We start from the raw sequence: 16,875 nt of genomic DNA, 5'->3' as shown, positions 1-16,875 counted from the left end.
CTAATTTCTCTTAACAATGTCTAGAGGATGAGGGAGATGTTGGGGGCTGATGGTGGAATAGCCCTCCCTGAAGCTGCAATGGGGCGAATGGGAGCGTTCTTGGCAGGACTTCCTGCTGCATGCCCTTCTGATGAAGCAACTCCTTTCTCTACGCTGACCGATATATTTTTTTGAAGGAGAGATCAGCTGTTTAAAGGAGCCACTTGAATGAAATCTTGTTTTGCTGCTTTGTGAATGAGAGGGACCCTTTCCAAGTTCATTTTGAACTCTGCTCCCCAGCAGAATGACTCCTCTGTGCCTGCAGTGAATGAACTCGCTTGCTAGTTTAATCCTCTTTAGCTTTACCCAGAGGAACAGCAGCCGGGCATCTCTCTCCCTTAAGAAGGTAACCGAGACATGCATTTTCTCTTGTAGTTTAGCAGAAGGACCCTCCTCCCAATTCCTCTCAATTCCACAGAGATGAGGAGGCCAGACCTGACTTGCTCCAGGCCCCCAAACTGTGCCCTTTAAGAGATTTCGGACTTCAGCTCCCAGAATCCCAGGCTATTGGCCAACATGGCTGAAGCTCCTGGGAACTGAACTCTAAAATCTTTTAAAGGGCACAATGTGGGGACTACTGATCTAGACCAACTGTTAGTCCATTGGGCCCAGTGCAACTTGTAGTAGCTGGTGTTAATGGCTCTCCTGGGTTTGGGACAAGATCCATTCCCATTCTGATCTGGAGCTGCTGCCCTGGGTTGATCCTGGCCCCTAATTCGTTCTCAACAGTGTTTTGAAAATCACTTACTTTAATCATCAAATGCCAGTTGGCACCGAGTAACAATTAAGACGTTCCCATTATTGGCCATTTCTAATATGTCTAAACTCTTCTTATGATTAAGTTGCAAATGACTCAACAAACAAAACATTAATTTTTTGTAATGGCTGACAGGTTAATTTCAACATCTTTGCACTGATGCATCATTGCTAACTCTGATTGTGTCCAAGCTCTGCTTCTCACTTGCTCAGAACCCATATTTATCCTAGCTGTCTTTGGTCAAAAAGGAGGCCCAGATGAGCAAGAGGTCTGGTACCCTAGAGAACCATTGCTGGCCAGCCAGGTGGTCGTTATGGTCAGAAGGCCCTGGGTATTGTTCAGCAGCAGAGGAGTGAAGGGGTTGGCAAGGCCAGCTGGACCCCTGGACCCTCTGCCCATCCCAGAGGTGCACCCAGGTCTCTTTTCCCTGGGCAGAGCTGCCATGCTAAGTCTGGGATGATTTATCCTTATCTGTGTCTGTGCAGAATTATTTTTCCTTGGCTAACAGCTGCCTCTGACAAACAGCCACAGTGTGGCAGCAGTTGGGCGTCTCTCTTTCTGAAAACGCGATTGGCAGCAAAACCCAACAGCCTCAAAGGAGGAAATGTTAAGTGGCAACCTCTTACCTCCTGACAAGGTTACTCCGCTATACCCAGTCTGACCTTTAGGCTCTTGTGCATTTTAGCTGCTGCCTATGTTTCCCTGTAAGCCAGCATTCTTTATTCCCATTGCAAGAAACGCCCAGCTGTGATTGCCTCAGTTTCCCAGACTGTCCACATTGACAGAAGGGGCCTTCCCTCTTATGTCTGTCTGTTCTGACTTTCCAACTAGCACCAGATTTTCTTGTCCAGGGCAGCCAGGTTCACTTGTGTTCATCTGAGCAGCAAGCTTTTATGCAAACCTGAAATGCCAGTCAGTGTCACACCCAATTTGGGGAGAGAGAGAGAGAGAGAGAGAGAGAGAGAGAGAGATACCAAGAGGATGGCTTCCTGGGTGCCTGGGTCCAGGTGCACCAGGAATAGGAAGCCAAGATGCCCCTCCATCTCTCAGGTCTTCTCTCTGTCTCTCTCTCATGCCTGCAAGGTGTGCAAGCGGGTGACACACTGACCTACATTTCTTGCCAAGGCAGTTTAGCAAAGCAGAGCAGATAACCTGACTCACTTAAATGCAACAAGTGCAGCATTGCATGCAGCCATTCTTAAGGGAGACTGTTCCTCAGGAACTGGTTTTCTGTTTCCCCTAATGCCATTAGGAGGTATTTTTAAACCCTGTTTTTCAACTGAAATTATGGGAAGAATTCCCAGGTTGGCAGAAAGTTACGCCAAAGGGGGAGAATTTGGAAGAGGGAGGGCAGCTGTCCTGGTCAATCCAAAAGCTGCCCCAAACTCATCAGGGATACCTGCCAGCCAGACCTGGGCACCAGTGAAGGCTCAGCTTTGGTTTTTCGTTTCACTTCTTGGTCACTTGTCTTGCTTTACCTGCTTTACCTACCTGGAGGAAGATATGTGAAGGAGAGCTCCCTTCTCTTTGGCAAATCACAGATGGGAAATTATGCAAGACTGAGCTTTGCACCACTGTGCAAGTCCCACCATGTCCACAGAGGTTGAGTTGTGCTCATCTGCTCTTTTCACCCTTCTTTTAAGGTGGGATGAGCCAGAGATCGCTAGTCTGCAAGGGCCCCAATTCTTGGCTCTTGCCTTTGAGGAGCAACCTTCGTCACAACCACTAACGAAAGGAGAAAGACTAGTCACAGGGCCGCTGCCATTCCAGTAGCCTCAGGCATCTCCTGCTGGTTCCAGGCTGGTCCAACTGGTTAAGGCGCCCCACTGGCCAATGGCTGCATTGAAGGGCAAAAGCAATAGGGTCCGTGGGGGCCTCTGGCCAGGAAGCAGTTTCAAAAAGGGTCCCTCCGCTTTCAGCCATCCAGGCGGAAGGCCCCAAAGTAGCTGCCGGCTGCGTCGCCATAGTTGATGTCCAGGGAGGAGACGGAGACAAAGAGCTTGTCCCCGGCTCTGAGGTCGAAAAGGCCGCCCTGGTAGAGAGCGTGGAGCCCATACGTGGCGTCCTTTGCCCAGCACTTGGTGCCCACTCCCTTCAGCAGCAAGACGTTCTGCCCGTAAGAGTTCTGGAGGTTGATGCACTGCACCAGCTGGTGCCCAAAGGTGCGGGCGCCGGTGCCCTCCTCGGTGGGGTAGCGGAAGTAGATCTGCGCGTAGACGTAGTACTTTCCTGGCTGGCTGATGTGCAGCTTGCCCTCCTGGAAGGTGATGTTCTGGAGGTGGGCATGCAAGGTCTGGTTGGCCCAGTGAGGGATGGGGTGCTGGCAGGACTGCTGCAGCTCCCCAAAGTGTGCCAGGGCTCCTGGAGGAAAAGCAGAACGAAATGCGTTCCTGGAAGGGACAGCGGGTGCAAAGCCACTGAGTTATGCTCAAGGCTATGGGAAAAGCCAGGGGGCCTGGCCATCTTGTATGCAGAGGGCAAAGCCACCTGGGTCTCCCTGCAGCCGCTGTTTGTAGATAGTGGACCTCTTGCTCAGGACTCAAAAGCAGGACTGAGAAGCATCTAACCCTCCAGATGCTGTCGGACTACAATCCCCAGCAGCCTCTCAGCAAAAAGCGAGGTAACACAGTAAATCTGCATGAGACCCATCCTAGGCAAATTATAACCGGCATTGATGATAGATATTGGAGAGACGTTTCTGTCTCTCTCACATACAAAAAACAACAACTCCAAAATACAGAGGCAGAGGATAGACTCCTGGGACTTCCAACTCTCATCAGCCCCAGTCAGAATGGGAGCTGCAGTCCAACTGTATCTGGAAAGGAGATCTCCAAAATGTGCCCTCTCTATTCCCCCCTATCATTCCTACCTGGCCGGACAGCGGTCTGTCTCCTGAGGGTCAGGTGTGCCGAAGGTTTGCCGCCCGATGTCTGGCTCATCAGTGGCCGATCTGAAGTGAGCTTCTCTGGACTTCCTGCAACCGAAACAGAAGGTCAGCATTTCACCAACCCCAGGTCAGTCTTTGCTGGAAGAGTTAGGGCAGCCTCCCCAAAACTGCTGCCCTTTAGGACTACACCTCCCATGGTCCCCACAGTGATAGGCAATGATGAGTGGTGCACTCCAAGGATGCAAACTGGAGAGGCAGATGAATAAAAAGCACGGACTTGAAACTCTTCTCCCAGTGCCTCATTCCAAAATAATTATGGATTTTAGTCTGCAAGGGAAAAGGAATACTTATAGACCTGCCCCCCCCCTTTTTTTTTTTTGGCTGCAATTCCCAGATTCCTTCCAGCCAATAGCTGCAGGGGATTCTACGAATTATAGTCCCTACAAGGCTTGATCTTCACATTGGACCCTGATGCATCTATTTGGAAATTGCTCCCCTACTACTGCACCCAGCAAAGCCTAGGTGGGACCTTGCCCCAAACCCTGTTTAGCGCTGGTTCTTTGGAGAAATCGGCAGACCTACCCACCCTTTCCATCTCCTATGCTTCTCACCTGAGCACCACATCTATTCCCACCCCACACACAAGCACATAAATGTGGGTTGCTCTACTGCCTCCCCCTCTGGCCCCAGACTCACCAGTCTGAGCTCCTTTATGGACAACGTTCTCCATCACCTGAAACAGGAGCAAAAGAGTGTGAAGCATCATCCAAGGATGGGGATTTCACAGAATATTTCCCAGCCCCCCTGCCCCCAACCATTAAGGGGTCCTGGGTGCAATGCGGATGGAGGCAAAGAGGGTGCTATGGAGGTTTCTGTTTGTGCATTTTTTGGGTAAGATAGGCAGACAGACAGCCTCCACCTCCCTTTGCCCTGGGCTCACCGTGGAGACATAATCCTTGATGCTGCCAGCCAGCTTGAGGCAGGACTGGTTGTCCACCAGTTCCTCCCAGTTGGAGAGATCCTGCAGCCGGTTGACAAGCTGGAGGCATCGCAATTCCTCCGAAGTGCCCTGGGCCTGAGCCTTGAGCTGAGGAAGGGAAGGGAAAGAAGGGGCATTAGAGAGCCAGAAACCCCAACCAGGGGCCAGTTTGCAGGAATGGCTCCTGATGGGCAGCAGGAACAGCCTCAAAAGGTTTTGGGGAAGAAGGAACTCTTCTGTTTCCACCCCGCAATATACACACTTGGGTATTTACAACTTCCATGTCCGGCAGTTCCCAATAGATGTCACTCAGTGCAACTTTGCACAGGAATTGTGCAATTCCTTCCATGAAAACCAATTCCCACATTAAGAGGTTGGGAAGAGTTTAGTGTGCGCTCCCCAAATTTAAGAAGAAGGACCAGCATCTCTTGTTTACTGCAGCTAAAGCAGCGCAGACTAAACCCAGGCCGTTCCCAATGGGTGCAACTTTGCACAAGAATAATGCAATTCCTTCCATGAAAACAAACTCTCATATCAAGAAGTTGGGAAGAGTTTGGTCTGCTCTTGCCAAATTTAAGGAGGAGAAGCAGCATCTCTTGTTTACTGCGTGCGCAGCTAGAACAGCTCAGATTAAACCCAGTCGGTTCGAAGGGGCGGTTGAGGTATGTAAGCAAATAAATCCTTTCCCCAAGAGTCCACAGCAGCTGTGGCTTCTGGCCTGATTAACAAGCCCCAGGGGCTGGCAAGCAGCTGCACAAGGCCAGTTGCCCAGTCTCCCAGCCGAGAAGCCATACCCACCCCATTGAACACAACTGCACCCACCAAAAGGAGCTGCCTGCTGGGGATGGTGCCCTGTTTGGCTAAGCCAATGCCAGAGGGAGAAGGGAGACCAAGGGGGACCGAGATGTTGGGCAAAATGCCCAACGGGTGACTCACTAGTGTAGTGAACAAGCTGGGCATCCGTCCTGTTGTTTTTCAGCCCTCACCAAGGAAGTGGGTCGGATGTTGGGGAATGAGCATGGGGCGTAAACACAAAAGGCAGACACACACATGCACATGACACAGCAAGGCCAGGCACGCACTTGCTGGCTACTCTTGTGAGAGATGCCATCTCAGCAGATTGTCTGCATTGCCAGGGCAGTGTCCTTGCACGCCACTTTCCCCTCACCCCACAAGCCTCCACTGCAATGCAAGCAAAATGCACTGAAATAAAGACATACACACATAACCCTCAGCTAAAAGGTACAGTCATGGCAGGAACAGGGATGGTGGACTGCTGTATCCTGAAATGGCAGAGAGGCAGCACCCCTTCACTTGCTGAATGAGACCCAGAGACCTTCCGGTCCAGGATCCTCTTCCCAAGCAAGGCATGGGCACAAATGCAGCCACCCCACACTTTGCATTCCCCGGGAACTGGGACAAGGAGACCTGTTTCCTCTGAGAGCAGAAAAACCCTAAAGGCAAAGGATTCAGGAAGCTAAAACAGGGTCAGTCCTAGTCAGGATGTGGATGGGAGGCCGCCAACGAATACCGGGCACTGCATGTTCTATCTCTATGTTCTGGAAATGTGAAAAAATATAGAGTTGGAGGCAAAAGAGGAGCGCTGTCTGTGAGCTTGAAAGCTTGATTTTTCAATGGCAGTTTTAACAATCACAAGCCCTCTCCAGCCACTAGGTAAAACTGTCTGTTTGCTCCTATCTTCTTTCTTTACTTAATCCAATCTCTAAAATTATCTCCAGGCTTGATTTAAATTACAAAACCCTGCCTCCTCAACAAAGCAGCCTCTGACCTTCAACTGGATGCAGATAGCCCTGAGTTTACAAGGGCAGAGAGGGTTGCATTTCCAAACCTGAAAAACAAAACAACATTTATGGCTTTCCTCCCTCCCTCCTGGAAAGCTTGAGGGAAGAGTAAACACAGCTGAAAATGAAACCAGAGGCCTTTGGGTCCCATTCCTGGGTCTGCAAACCCTTCTTTTCTTCTCACATCATCCCTACCTTTGCATTTCTTGCTGCCTGATGGAGATCCCAGGATAGCAAAAGCTTGCATACCTTTTTGTGCCTTTGCAGTTGGAGTAATAAAAGGCATCACCACAAAGTGGACTTTGCAACTTTGCTCACAACCAACACTGCCTTTTAAAATAACACACACAGAAGCCAGGGTCCTGCTAGTGACATAACCAAATGTTAAGTCCACTTGTGTGCATCTTTATTTGGGTTGTTGTGGAAGTTAGTATTCTCTTCCACACTCTATTACTGTACAACCAAAGCCTTTCCAAGGGTGCACTTTGTTGTTGCTGCTGTGTGCGTTCAAGTCATTTCTGACTTCTGGTGACCCTGCAGTGTCCCTATCATGGGGTCAGCCTGCACCGGACTCCCCCTCTTCGGCCCTGGCAGGGCTGGCGTTCCTCCTTTGGATGCCCGTTTCACACAACCTTGGAAACATGGCTCTGGCCGCCAATGGAGAAATGAAACCCAAACTAACCCTAGAATTGGCCGAAATCTCTTTGGGAAACTTCTCTGCAACGCCACACCCATCCTTCCTCAGCCACAAAAACAAACACACAGGTTGCCAACCTTCTCAGGAGCCAGTGTGTATCAGCCGCTGGGCGATAAGTAGGAATTCACAACAAGGCAGACAGGATCCCTGGGACGGAGGGATCAAGAGGATCCCCACCGGGCCGAAATAACATGTAAACAGTCTCCCTTATGGATCTTTGTGCTCTTGATTTGCAAAGGCAGGGCACTCAGTGCCAATGCAACAGACCCCCATGCCATGCAACGAAGCCCTGGGCAAAGCTGCACTAGACGTTGACCCTTTGCTGGATGAGAGGGAAGAGTGACCAAGCCTTCCAGGGCAAAGGTGGGCATCGTGGGGCCCTCCTCCATAAGATGATGCATCACCCCAGGAGTGTTGTTATGGGGAGGCAAAATGAGAGCACTACTCCCCCAAATAGGAATTGCCCCCCAAATGAAATGTCCCTTCAGTCCCCAAATCCATAGCATCGCAGAATGAGACACTGAAAACTGTTCACACACCCAGGACCCCTCTTCTCCTTGCTGTCTTCGCATTCAGAATTAATGCAGTTTGACACACCTTTAACTTGCATGGCCCCATGCTATGGAATTCTGGGATTTGGAGTTCTCTGGGATATTGAGCCTTCTCTGCCAGAGAGCTCTGGTGCCATAAGAAACTACAAATCTATAGGATGGAGCCATGACAGTTAAAGTGGTGTCAAGATGCATCAAATTCTGCAGCATGGATGCATCCTCAGTCACTTTTTTCCTGCCCCTTTGCTTTGCCTCAATTTCTAAATCAAGTGAAATTTTAAATGACTGCAATGCATGAAATTTTGGGAGTGAAGAAGAATGTTATTTGGGGATGCAAATTCTTATTTGGGATGGTGGTGGCAATGCCCTCATTCCCTCTTGCCCCGATAGTGGCACCATACAAATGAATGAGGATTGTTCCTGATGGCTGGCTCTGATGATGGTGGGAGATTTCCTTACATTTCATCTATTTCGATCTGTCCAGGACCAGAAAGTGGACCTTCAAGAGGAAAAGAGATGGCACCTTGCCTCCAGAGGTTTTCTGATCTTTACAAAGAGAGGCTCTGCATTTTAAACACTGCACCGCAGGCAGAAAACAGAAGCTGGAGTTTTCCAAACAACTGCATCTCCATGCTTTGCCCATCGGTTTCGCTTTGCCCACTTGCAACCTTTAGGAAAAGGTGGCCCAAGTTGCAAAGACAGGAAGGGAGGGAAGTGGCCCAGAAAACCCAGACCAGCCTTTTCTGTCTGAAGGTTGAGTGGTTCGTTTGGCAAGATGCCCATCAAGAGTGCCAAGGGCCAATGCTGCCAAGCCTCCAGGAAACAGGATTCCCAGAAGAGGTTAATTATTGCACAGAAAGGGCCCCGGAAGAGGGGCAAAGATGCTGCTGGGCATTTCCCTGCTTCTTGGAGATGCTTCTTGACCAGCATCTCCTGCCGGCTGCAGTTTCTTCAAACGCACCGGACGCTCCCCCAAGATTTCCCTCCATCATCCACTTTCTAATTTGGTCTGGCTGGGATTGGGAACAGGACTGGAGTGCAGGGTTAGCCTCGGAAAGGGAGACCTTTTTTGGACTGCAACTCCCATAATGCCCCATTGGCTGGGAAGTGCAATCCCCAAAAGGTTACCTCTCCAAACTCCTCTCTGGAAGCTGAGGTCCATCAGGTCACCTTTCCAGCTTCTGATTGAGCTGAATGCTAAATGGATGCTGCAGAAATCTGCACCTGAAACCCACTTCTTTAAACCCAGATTTAACATCCTCCAGGAGTGGGTCATTTGCAAAGCTCATGGCTTTTGCTCATTCAAGACCAAGCCATAAGAGAGTAATAAAAGCCCAGAGTTGGAAGGAACCACAAGGGCCTGGATAGTCAGTGCAAGAAGGCACTGCTAAAGCATTGCTGAAAGATGCCCCAATAACTTTGGGTGCCAACATCACTGGGAAATCCATCTCCCTTCCAAGCACTTGTGGGGCTGGAGCTAAACGTAGAGGCTGGCGAATGGGGAGCCCAAGGGGTGCCAGAGGGAGGCAGGGGAGCCCTGGCCTGGGCATCAAAAAGTCCTCGGCCTTTGACCCTGGGATCCCAGGATCCCCTGGACAATGGCTCACAGCTCTGGACTGCCATCCCTGTCACTTTTGGGTGCTGTGCCTTCCTGACCCAAGGAAAGGGAAGCCAGGGATCATGGGGACCCAGGGCAAGTGTGTGCCAACCTGGAGGAAGGGTTTGCTTTCCATCCTGAAAGAGTGCGCAGGGCCGTCCCGTCCCTCTTCTCCATCCACAAACACCCAGACAGGGCCAGCTCCTGGCATCCCTGGCATGGACTGGACTCCACCAAAACTCAGGCTAGAAAAGGTTGGACGGTGCTACAGATCGATGAGAAAAGTGCTCCTGGATTTGCTAGACCTTTTCCACTGGGGCAAGTGGATTTGCTTGCTGGCAAGGCTGAAATGCCCATCCCTGGGTGGCAAGAGGGCATCCTGGCCCCTAAGTGGGGCTCCTGGGTTCCCTTTGCCAGAGCAGCTGGAAGGGAGGAGGGCTGGGGCCCCGAAGGGAAGGAAGGCAGACGAAGCCCAGCAGCCCCCTCCCTTGGGCTCCTTCTCTCCGGCCTATTCTTCTTCCTCCTGGGGCTGGGAGAGAGAGAGAGCAGCCAGGGGCCAGAGACAGCCTCCGCCACCTTCCCCCAGACAAGATTCGCACCCAGGACCAGGCTTCCTTCTCGCTGGCGGCGTCTCCAAAGGGAAAGGGAGGGAGGGAGGGAGGGAGGGTCCCAAGAGGAGGAGAGGCCCAGCAGAAGGAGGCCTCTCCGGAGCCCAAAGCAGCAAAGAGTCCTCCAAAGTCATGGACCTTCAGGAAGGGAAAGCGAGCCCCCAGAGAGCCCCCCCAAAACCCCTTCCCCCCAATTCCCTTCACAAAAGGGGGGGCGACTCTGCAGCCCCGAGGGCCGCCTCAGGCCGCATCCGGAGGGGGGCGGCAGCAGGGGAAGGAGGAGAGGGGCCTCGGCTCCGGTGGGGGGCCTCTTTCCAGGGGGATTCCCTCCCCTCCTTCCCCTCTTTTCTTTCCTTCCTTCTTTCTTTCTTTCCTCCCTCCTTCCCCTGGGTCTCCTTCTCGTCCTCGACTGACCTGGTGGAGCTCCTTGGAGAAGTGGAGGAAGAGGGCTGCGGCGGAGGCCACTTGCAGGGCCAGCAGCAGGGCCACCAGGGCCAGCCCCAGCCCCAGCCCCAGTCCCGGCCCTGCCGGGCCCCTGGCCTTCGCCTGCCCCTCTGGCTCCCCTTCTTCCAGCATCGGGGCCGCGGAGGAGCTGCTCTCCGAGCGGAGGAAGGCGGCGGCGGCGGCGGTGGACGAAGGGGACGGAGCCCTCGGGGAAGACGGAGGAGCCATGGCCGGAGAGAGAGAGGGAGGGAGCCCTGGGCCCAGCTGCCTCGGTCGCCTGGCCCTCCTCCGCCTCCTTCTCCTCCTCCTCCTCCCAGCCCCGCAGTAAACAAAGCCCGGGCCCCGCGCCACGTGGAGCAGGAAAAGGAGCAGCAGGAGGAGGGCCCACCGGCCCCCGCCCCCAGCCCTCCTCCTCCTCCTCCTCCTGCTGCTGCTGCTCCCCTGCCAGGGAGGGCCAGGGGTCCCTCTCCGCCCTCCAAAACCAGGGCCAGTCGGGGCCTTCTTGACTGAGAGAGACCCCAAGGAGAAAGAACCCCTGGAGAAGAAGAGACCCCTCCCCGGGACCCAGGGACCCCCAGCCCCTGCTGAGAGACAGGCCCCAAAAAAGGAAGTTGGAAGGGATCCCCCCCAGAGGCCATCGAGTCCGACCCACAGGAAGACCCCCCAGCCCCCTCCCCCCTCCCAGGGACCCCCAGCCCTTGTCTAAAAGCAGACCCCCCCCCAAAAGAAGGAATCCTAGGGCCCTAAGAGTTGGAAGCCCCGGTCCAGCACTGAAACATTGATAGCACAGGAATGGCACAAGGATGGCACCAGGCCTTGGCACACTGTCCCCAAATGGCCCCTCCGCCGCCCCCCCCCCGAAGCACTCCTCTCCTGTCTCCATTTAGGGGCAGTACATTTCAAGGGCTTTAACGTTGGGATGAAGAGCCCAGAAGGTCTTGGGAAGGAGAGGAAGGAAGGGCAGGGGGCTCTTCCTAACCCCAAGCCCCCCCCAACATTGGCCTTCCTTGGTCTGGAGTTTCTGGGGATGTGGCCTTCTCTCTGCCCAGAGATTAGGCCCAAGCTCCACTCCACTCCAGGCCCAGAACAAACTCCAACTCCCAGAATGCCATAGCCTTGAGCCAAGGCAATCCAAACGGTGCCAAACCAGGCTATTCCTCCAGCGCAGACGCAGCCTTAAGGAAGTGAGCAAGCGAGCGAAGGAGGGTTTCGCCTCTGCTGCAGAGTCATGCTCTTCTCCACAAAGCCATGCTTTCTGCTGACCCTGGCAAGGAGACTCTCTGGCCAGGAGCCAAACATCTGGAGCGGCGGAAGGAGGCATTTGGCTTCTGCTTTGTGGGTTCAGAGGGGGAGGTTGCAACCTAAAAAGAGAGTACTGCATTCATTTGGCTGTTAAAAAGCACAAGTACGGCAGCACAATTTTGATGCTTGCGAGGCAAGGTTTATCCCATGAGTATCCTGGAAAAGTCACCTAATTACGTGAAACGATTTCGTACGACAACGTCACACAAAACCCAGTGTTAAAGTGGTCGCAAAGAAGCATTGACACACATCTTTTTGCTTTCGGGATTTCAGCGACAATGCATTTCCGATATCGCTTCATTTGCACAATTACTCGCCATTTTCGCTTTATTTGCCAGATGGTTTAAATGCGCCTTAATCTCCCTTTAATGTTGGAATCAGCCCCGGTGTGATAAACACCAATAAGGGATTTTTTGTGATATTAGACACCAGTTATTGTTTTTCTCAGAGAACATGGGACCCGAGTTCTGATTTTGTGTATTTTAGGGACATTGCAACTGCAATACCATTTGGTTTGGTTTGAGAATTTTAAGCAATTATATCAATACTTTGGATAATATTCGTACAGATTGTGTTACTTTTTAGATTTGGCGAATGCCTAACTCTTTCCTTCCTTCTTCTCCGGAGCCGTAATGCTCAGAAACACAATGCCACCCTGACTCTCACACTTTCTGCTGCCAAATTGCCAAGTTACAAATCCAGGCCTGGTTGGGAAGCCCTGCCTTTGGCATCCTTTGCCTTTGCTCTGTCTTGCCCCAACTCGCCTTTCCTGGCCTGTTGGCTCTGCAGCGGAGGAAAGGGTCCTGGAGAGGGACTGCAATTCCCATCTTCCCCTCCAAGTGCCCTGGCAGCCCCTCTGGGCATTCAAAGGGCAGCCTTCAGCCTCCTTGGATGGATCCTTCCCCAGAAACATTAAACAGATTTTTGTGGGTTTTCCGGGCTATATGGCCATGTTCTAGAAGAGTTTCTTCCTGACGTTTCACCAGCATCTGGCATCTTCAGAGAATGCAACTCTCTTCCATGCCTTCCTTCTCTGAAGATGCCAAAGCCACAGATGCTGGTGAAACATCAGGAAGAATCTCTTCTAGAACACGGCCATATAGCCCGGAAAACTCACAAAGATCTATGGATTCCGGCCATGAAAGCTTTCGACTTCACACATTAAAGAGACTTTGGGGAAATCAACCCCAAAGAGGGAGGATTGTTCCAGATCAGAGCTTCCTTCCTCTGGATATGCTCCAGTTTCTCAACATCCTTGTTGAACTTTGGTGCCCAGAACTGCACTCAGTATTATTCCAGGTGAGGCTTGACCAAAGCAGATCTAGGCACTGCACTTCTATTGATGCTCCTCATAGGGCTTCATGGTTTCCAGACCCTTTTAGTTGCCGTCCTCCAGACACGTTCCAGATGGTCAACATCCTTCTTGAATTGTGGGGCCCAGAACTGGACACAGTGTTAGTCCAAGTGAGGCTTGACCAAAGCAGAAGAGAAGGACACTATTGTTTCCCTGTTCAACTTGTGGTCTACTAGGTCCCTTCCACATGTACTGTTACCAAGCCAGGTATCCCCTGTCCTATATCTGACCCTTTCCTTATTCCTATAGTCCTCTAGTCCTTCCTGTCCAGGAGAATCCAGTGGCCATCTTGGGCTCATCCAGGACCTGTTGCAGAAATGTCTCCCTGGCCATGGGTTCTGGCACTGAAGAGCACTGTTTCACAGAACCAGGCTCCTGGCCTCTTCCTCCTTGCCACAACGGTTTTGCGTGGCCATAAGTGTTTTGCATGGCCATAAGACCCATGGTTCCCGCCACCCCCCACAAATCTGTGCAAGCACCTGGAGCCTTGGACTCTTGCCTCAGAACAACAACAACAACAACCCTCCTGGAGTCTCTTATCAGCCTTTTATAGCTACTTTTATGGCTCCGGGAGCAGGCAGTTTCAGCCACACCTGAGTGCAAAACCACCCAAACAAGCTCTGGCTCATGCTGGGATGGTTAGTGGTTGGGGCTGGTGGCCAGAACCGGGCAGGAAGGGGCCAACGGAGGGAGGCATCGTGGCAAGCGTCACGCGGGCTATCGCTGAATGTGGCACCCTCCAGATTTCTCTGGACTGCAGCTCCCAGCAGCCCCAGCCGGCAAAGCCACTGGTCAGGAACACTGGTGGGAGCTGTATAGCAACTCCAGAGGATGCAAGATTTCTGCTCCAGAACAAAGGGAAACTAGCCTGTTTTAGACATAGGAGACTGCTTCCTTGGTCAAGAAGTTCAGATTTCTCATTCAGTTCCAAAGATTCTTATTTCAGCTGGGCCAGAACCAAAAAAGCCTCTGGTTAGAGCCAGCTTGACCAATCTGTTGGCCCATTTGGGGAACCTTTTGCTACACTGGTAGAACCCACCCACTGCCCAGAAATGGGTTCTCTTCTTAGTCCTGTTTCGGATTATGGCTGCTTTAGGGCTTGGAAGAGTTTCCTGTTCTGGCCCTGCAATGCCCCAAGGCTGGGAAGGTTAGCTGGCCGGTGGATTGGTGGTGTGGCAGGTGGAACCTTCTCATGCCCTGGTCCTGCTGGCTTTTCCACGCTGCTTGGGGAATTTGGGGGGTTTCAATCCAGAAAAGTTTCAATCCAAAGCTCCAAGTCGCCTTTCAGACCCCGGCACATGAGGCCACAAAGGAAGCCTGAATGCTGACCAGAAAAAGAAACGTGTTTGTAGTTGTGCAAAGGGGGGAATGCAGTGTTTCTGGCTTCCAGAGTTGTGGGGCACAGGGGGGGGGGATTTTGGCCGGGGAAGGGGCAAAGAAGGGGGTCAGCGGGTTCTAGAGGCCAATGAGGCTGACTGACACTTTCACGGATGCAAACAGGGACGCCTTTGCTTAACTTTCTCCAGAACATGGGACGGAGGAAGGGGGTTATAATTAATTGCAGGCAGATGTCTGTTTGTTTACTCTGCGCTGGGAGGCAGAAGCCTCACATGGAACCGGGCTGAGCTCATGCTCTGTTCTTGCTGAGCAATGCAGAGGGATTTCAGGCCTGGAAGTTGTGGAGGAAAAGATGCGCGCCATTGTTCTGTCACATGCACCGCATCGCAGAGTCCTATTCAGAAGTCACAGTCAGGCTGAGAGGCTAAAGAAAGAAGCCAGAGGCGAGGCACGTGCCAGACAGGCCACATCTAGGCCACAGTGGCCATTGCCCAACCTGGACAGCTGGACTTCTGCTCCACAGGGCAACCATCTCTTCTGGCAGCCCCGCCAGACATAGCAGAGTGGGTTGGACTGGATCAGGGCCCTTCTTGGGGTCTCTTCCAGCTCCATATGAATTTATGACCCCACCATTAGAAAAGGTAGATAGTGCTTGGCAATGTGGAAGGCAGAAGGAGAAGGGGGAAGGCCGCATGCCATGGAGGCCATTATGGGTCTGCAAGAGGGGCTTTGGGGGTCTCTTTCATTCAGAAAGGTGCCATAAGATTAAGATCTGCAATTATGTCTTTGCCATTGCTAGCTGGCCTCAAGTCAACACCAAAAATATAATTACAAGCCCCAGAGCCATGTTTTGCTTTCCCTGCTGCCTCCAAAGCGCCGCCGTTTGCACATTTCCTGGCTTTGTTTTGCCTCTGGAGGCTTGCTGCCCCAACATGCCTCCGCTTTCTGCGTCTCAATGGGATCAGATATGAGAAATATTTGCCTTTCCAGGGAGAGGGACGCTCCAAACAAAGAAAGGGCAGCCTTCCTAATATTTTAAGACTCCCAAAGCCAATGCAGAATATAAGAAGCGGATCAGATAAAGTGGAGGTCATTATGCCCCTTAATGGAGCGGAAGGAAGGGGGGCTTTGCGGACGCGATGCAGAATGTTTCTTTTTTAACCTTACCAAGAACTGCGATTAGATTGTTTACGCCGCAAAGGAATGTCAGTGAAGGGAGCCAGATATATCATGGTTTGTAATAGCAATCTCAAAGGTTTGATTTGGAATGAAGAAGAACGATGGATGGATGTGAGAGATGAGCAATGAAGAATTTGTTTGTTTGTTTGTATCCCGCTCTTTTCCCAGGAAAATGTCTGGGACTCAAAGCGGCTTCTCAGTATTTTAAAAAGAATAAAAAATAAATAAATTAAAAATAAAATAAAATAAAAAGTACATTGAAAAGAGTTTTTAAAGTGGTCCAACATTGAACATCCCAGCCTGTCCTTATAGTAATTCCCTAAATGCCCGTGTGAACAGGTAGGTCTTCACCTGCCCGTTCTGATCATGCTGGGCAGGGAGTCCCAGAGTCTAGGAAGGGCAGCCACCGAGAAGGCCCTCTCTCGTGTCCCCACCAACCGTGTTTGTGAAGGTGTTGGGATGGAGAGAAGGGCTTCTCCAGAGGATCTCAGAGTCCAGGCCGGTTCATAGCAGGAGAAACACTCTGCCAAATAGTGTGGACCTGAGCCATGGAGGGCTTTGTAGGTAATAACCAGCACTTTGAATTGTGCCCAGAAACAAGCTGGCAGCCAATGAAGCTGTTTCAACAGGGGCCTTGTATGGTCTCTGTAATCTGTCCCTGTTAACAGCAGCTCTCTGAGCCAGCTGAATTTTCCGAACACTCTTCAAAGGCAGCCCCATGTAGAGCCCATTACAGTAGTCCAAACGGGATGTAACCAAGGCATGTACCACCGTGGCCAGATCTGGCTTCTCAAGGAACAGGCGCAGTTGGCGCACAAGTTTTAAATGTGCGAAAGCACTCCTGGTCACAGCAGAGACCTGGGCCTCCGAGTTTAAAGCTGAGTCCAAGATTACCCCCAAACTGCGAACCTGTGTCTTCAGGGGGAGTGTGACCCCATCTAACACAGGCTGGATCCCTATTCCCCAATCTGCCTTCCGACTGACCAGGAGCACCTCTGTATTGTCTGGATTAAGTTTCAACTGGTTTGCCCTCATCCAGTCCATTACTGAAGACAGACACTGGTTTCGGACCAGGACAGCCTCCTTGGATTGGGGTGGGAAGGAGGAGGAGGAGAGTGTTGATGACACCGCACCCCAAAACTCCAGACAACCCTCCCAGGGGTTTCATGTATATGTTAAACAGCATAAGGGCCAACACAGGACCCCAAGAGACCCCACAGGAGAAGAAGGCCTTTAGGAGGAAAACTGAGATTTGTGCTGAAGATTATTGTGTTGAAAATACAGTGTAAATAACAATAACAATAACAATAATAATAATCATCATAATACTTTTAAAATATG

The 16,875-nt window shown here is 51.7% G+C and overlaps 1 protein-coding gene across 1 annotated transcript; it reads right to left on the bottom strand.

Moving 5' to 3' along the window:
* Nucleotides 1-78: 78 nt before the first annotated feature.
* On the bottom strand, nt 79-10,589 carry LOC149308609 (tumor necrosis factor ligand superfamily member 10-like). Its single transcript, XM_089537127.1, has 5 exons — nt 10,332-10,589; nt 4,624-4,770; nt 4,380-4,416; nt 3,666-3,770; nt 79-3,157 (listed from the first exon to the last, which is right to left on the bottom strand). The coding sequence occupies exons 1-5, from the start codon at nt 10,587-10,589 to the stop codon at nt 2,712-2,714; spliced, it is 993 nt and encodes a 330-aa protein (XP_089393253.1). The 3' UTR covers nt 79-2,711.
* Between the last annotated feature and the right edge of the window lie 6,286 nt (nt 10,590-16,875).

This window comes from Sceloporus occidentalis, unplaced genomic scaffold (assembly GCF_023333645.1).
Source record: "Sceloporus occidentalis isolate IW3139 unplaced genomic scaffold, rSceOcc1.0.p SCAF_8, whole genome shotgun sequence".
Lineage (NCBI taxonomy): Eukaryota > Metazoa > Chordata > Lepidosauria > Squamata > Phrynosomatidae > Sceloporus > Sceloporus occidentalis.
Note: the sequence above shows the minus strand (reverse complement) of the source record. Positions and strands in the feature narration are given on the sequence as shown.

Bases quoted from the DNA above. Each gene is read 5' to 3' on its own strand.
- LOC149308609 (XM_089537127.1), bottom strand. From the start codon at position 10,589: ATGGCTCCTCCGTCTTCCCCGAGGGCTCCGTCCCCTTCGTCCACCGCC. The intron at 4,417-4,623 runs GTGAGCCCAGGG...CTCCTGTTTCAG, and splicing joins TCAAGGATTATGTCTCCACG to GTGATGGAGAACGTTGTCCA. The intron at 3,771-4,379 runs GTGAGTCTGGGG...TTTCGGTTGCAG, and splicing joins CCATAAAGGAGCTCAGACTG to GAAGTCCAGAGAAGCTCACT.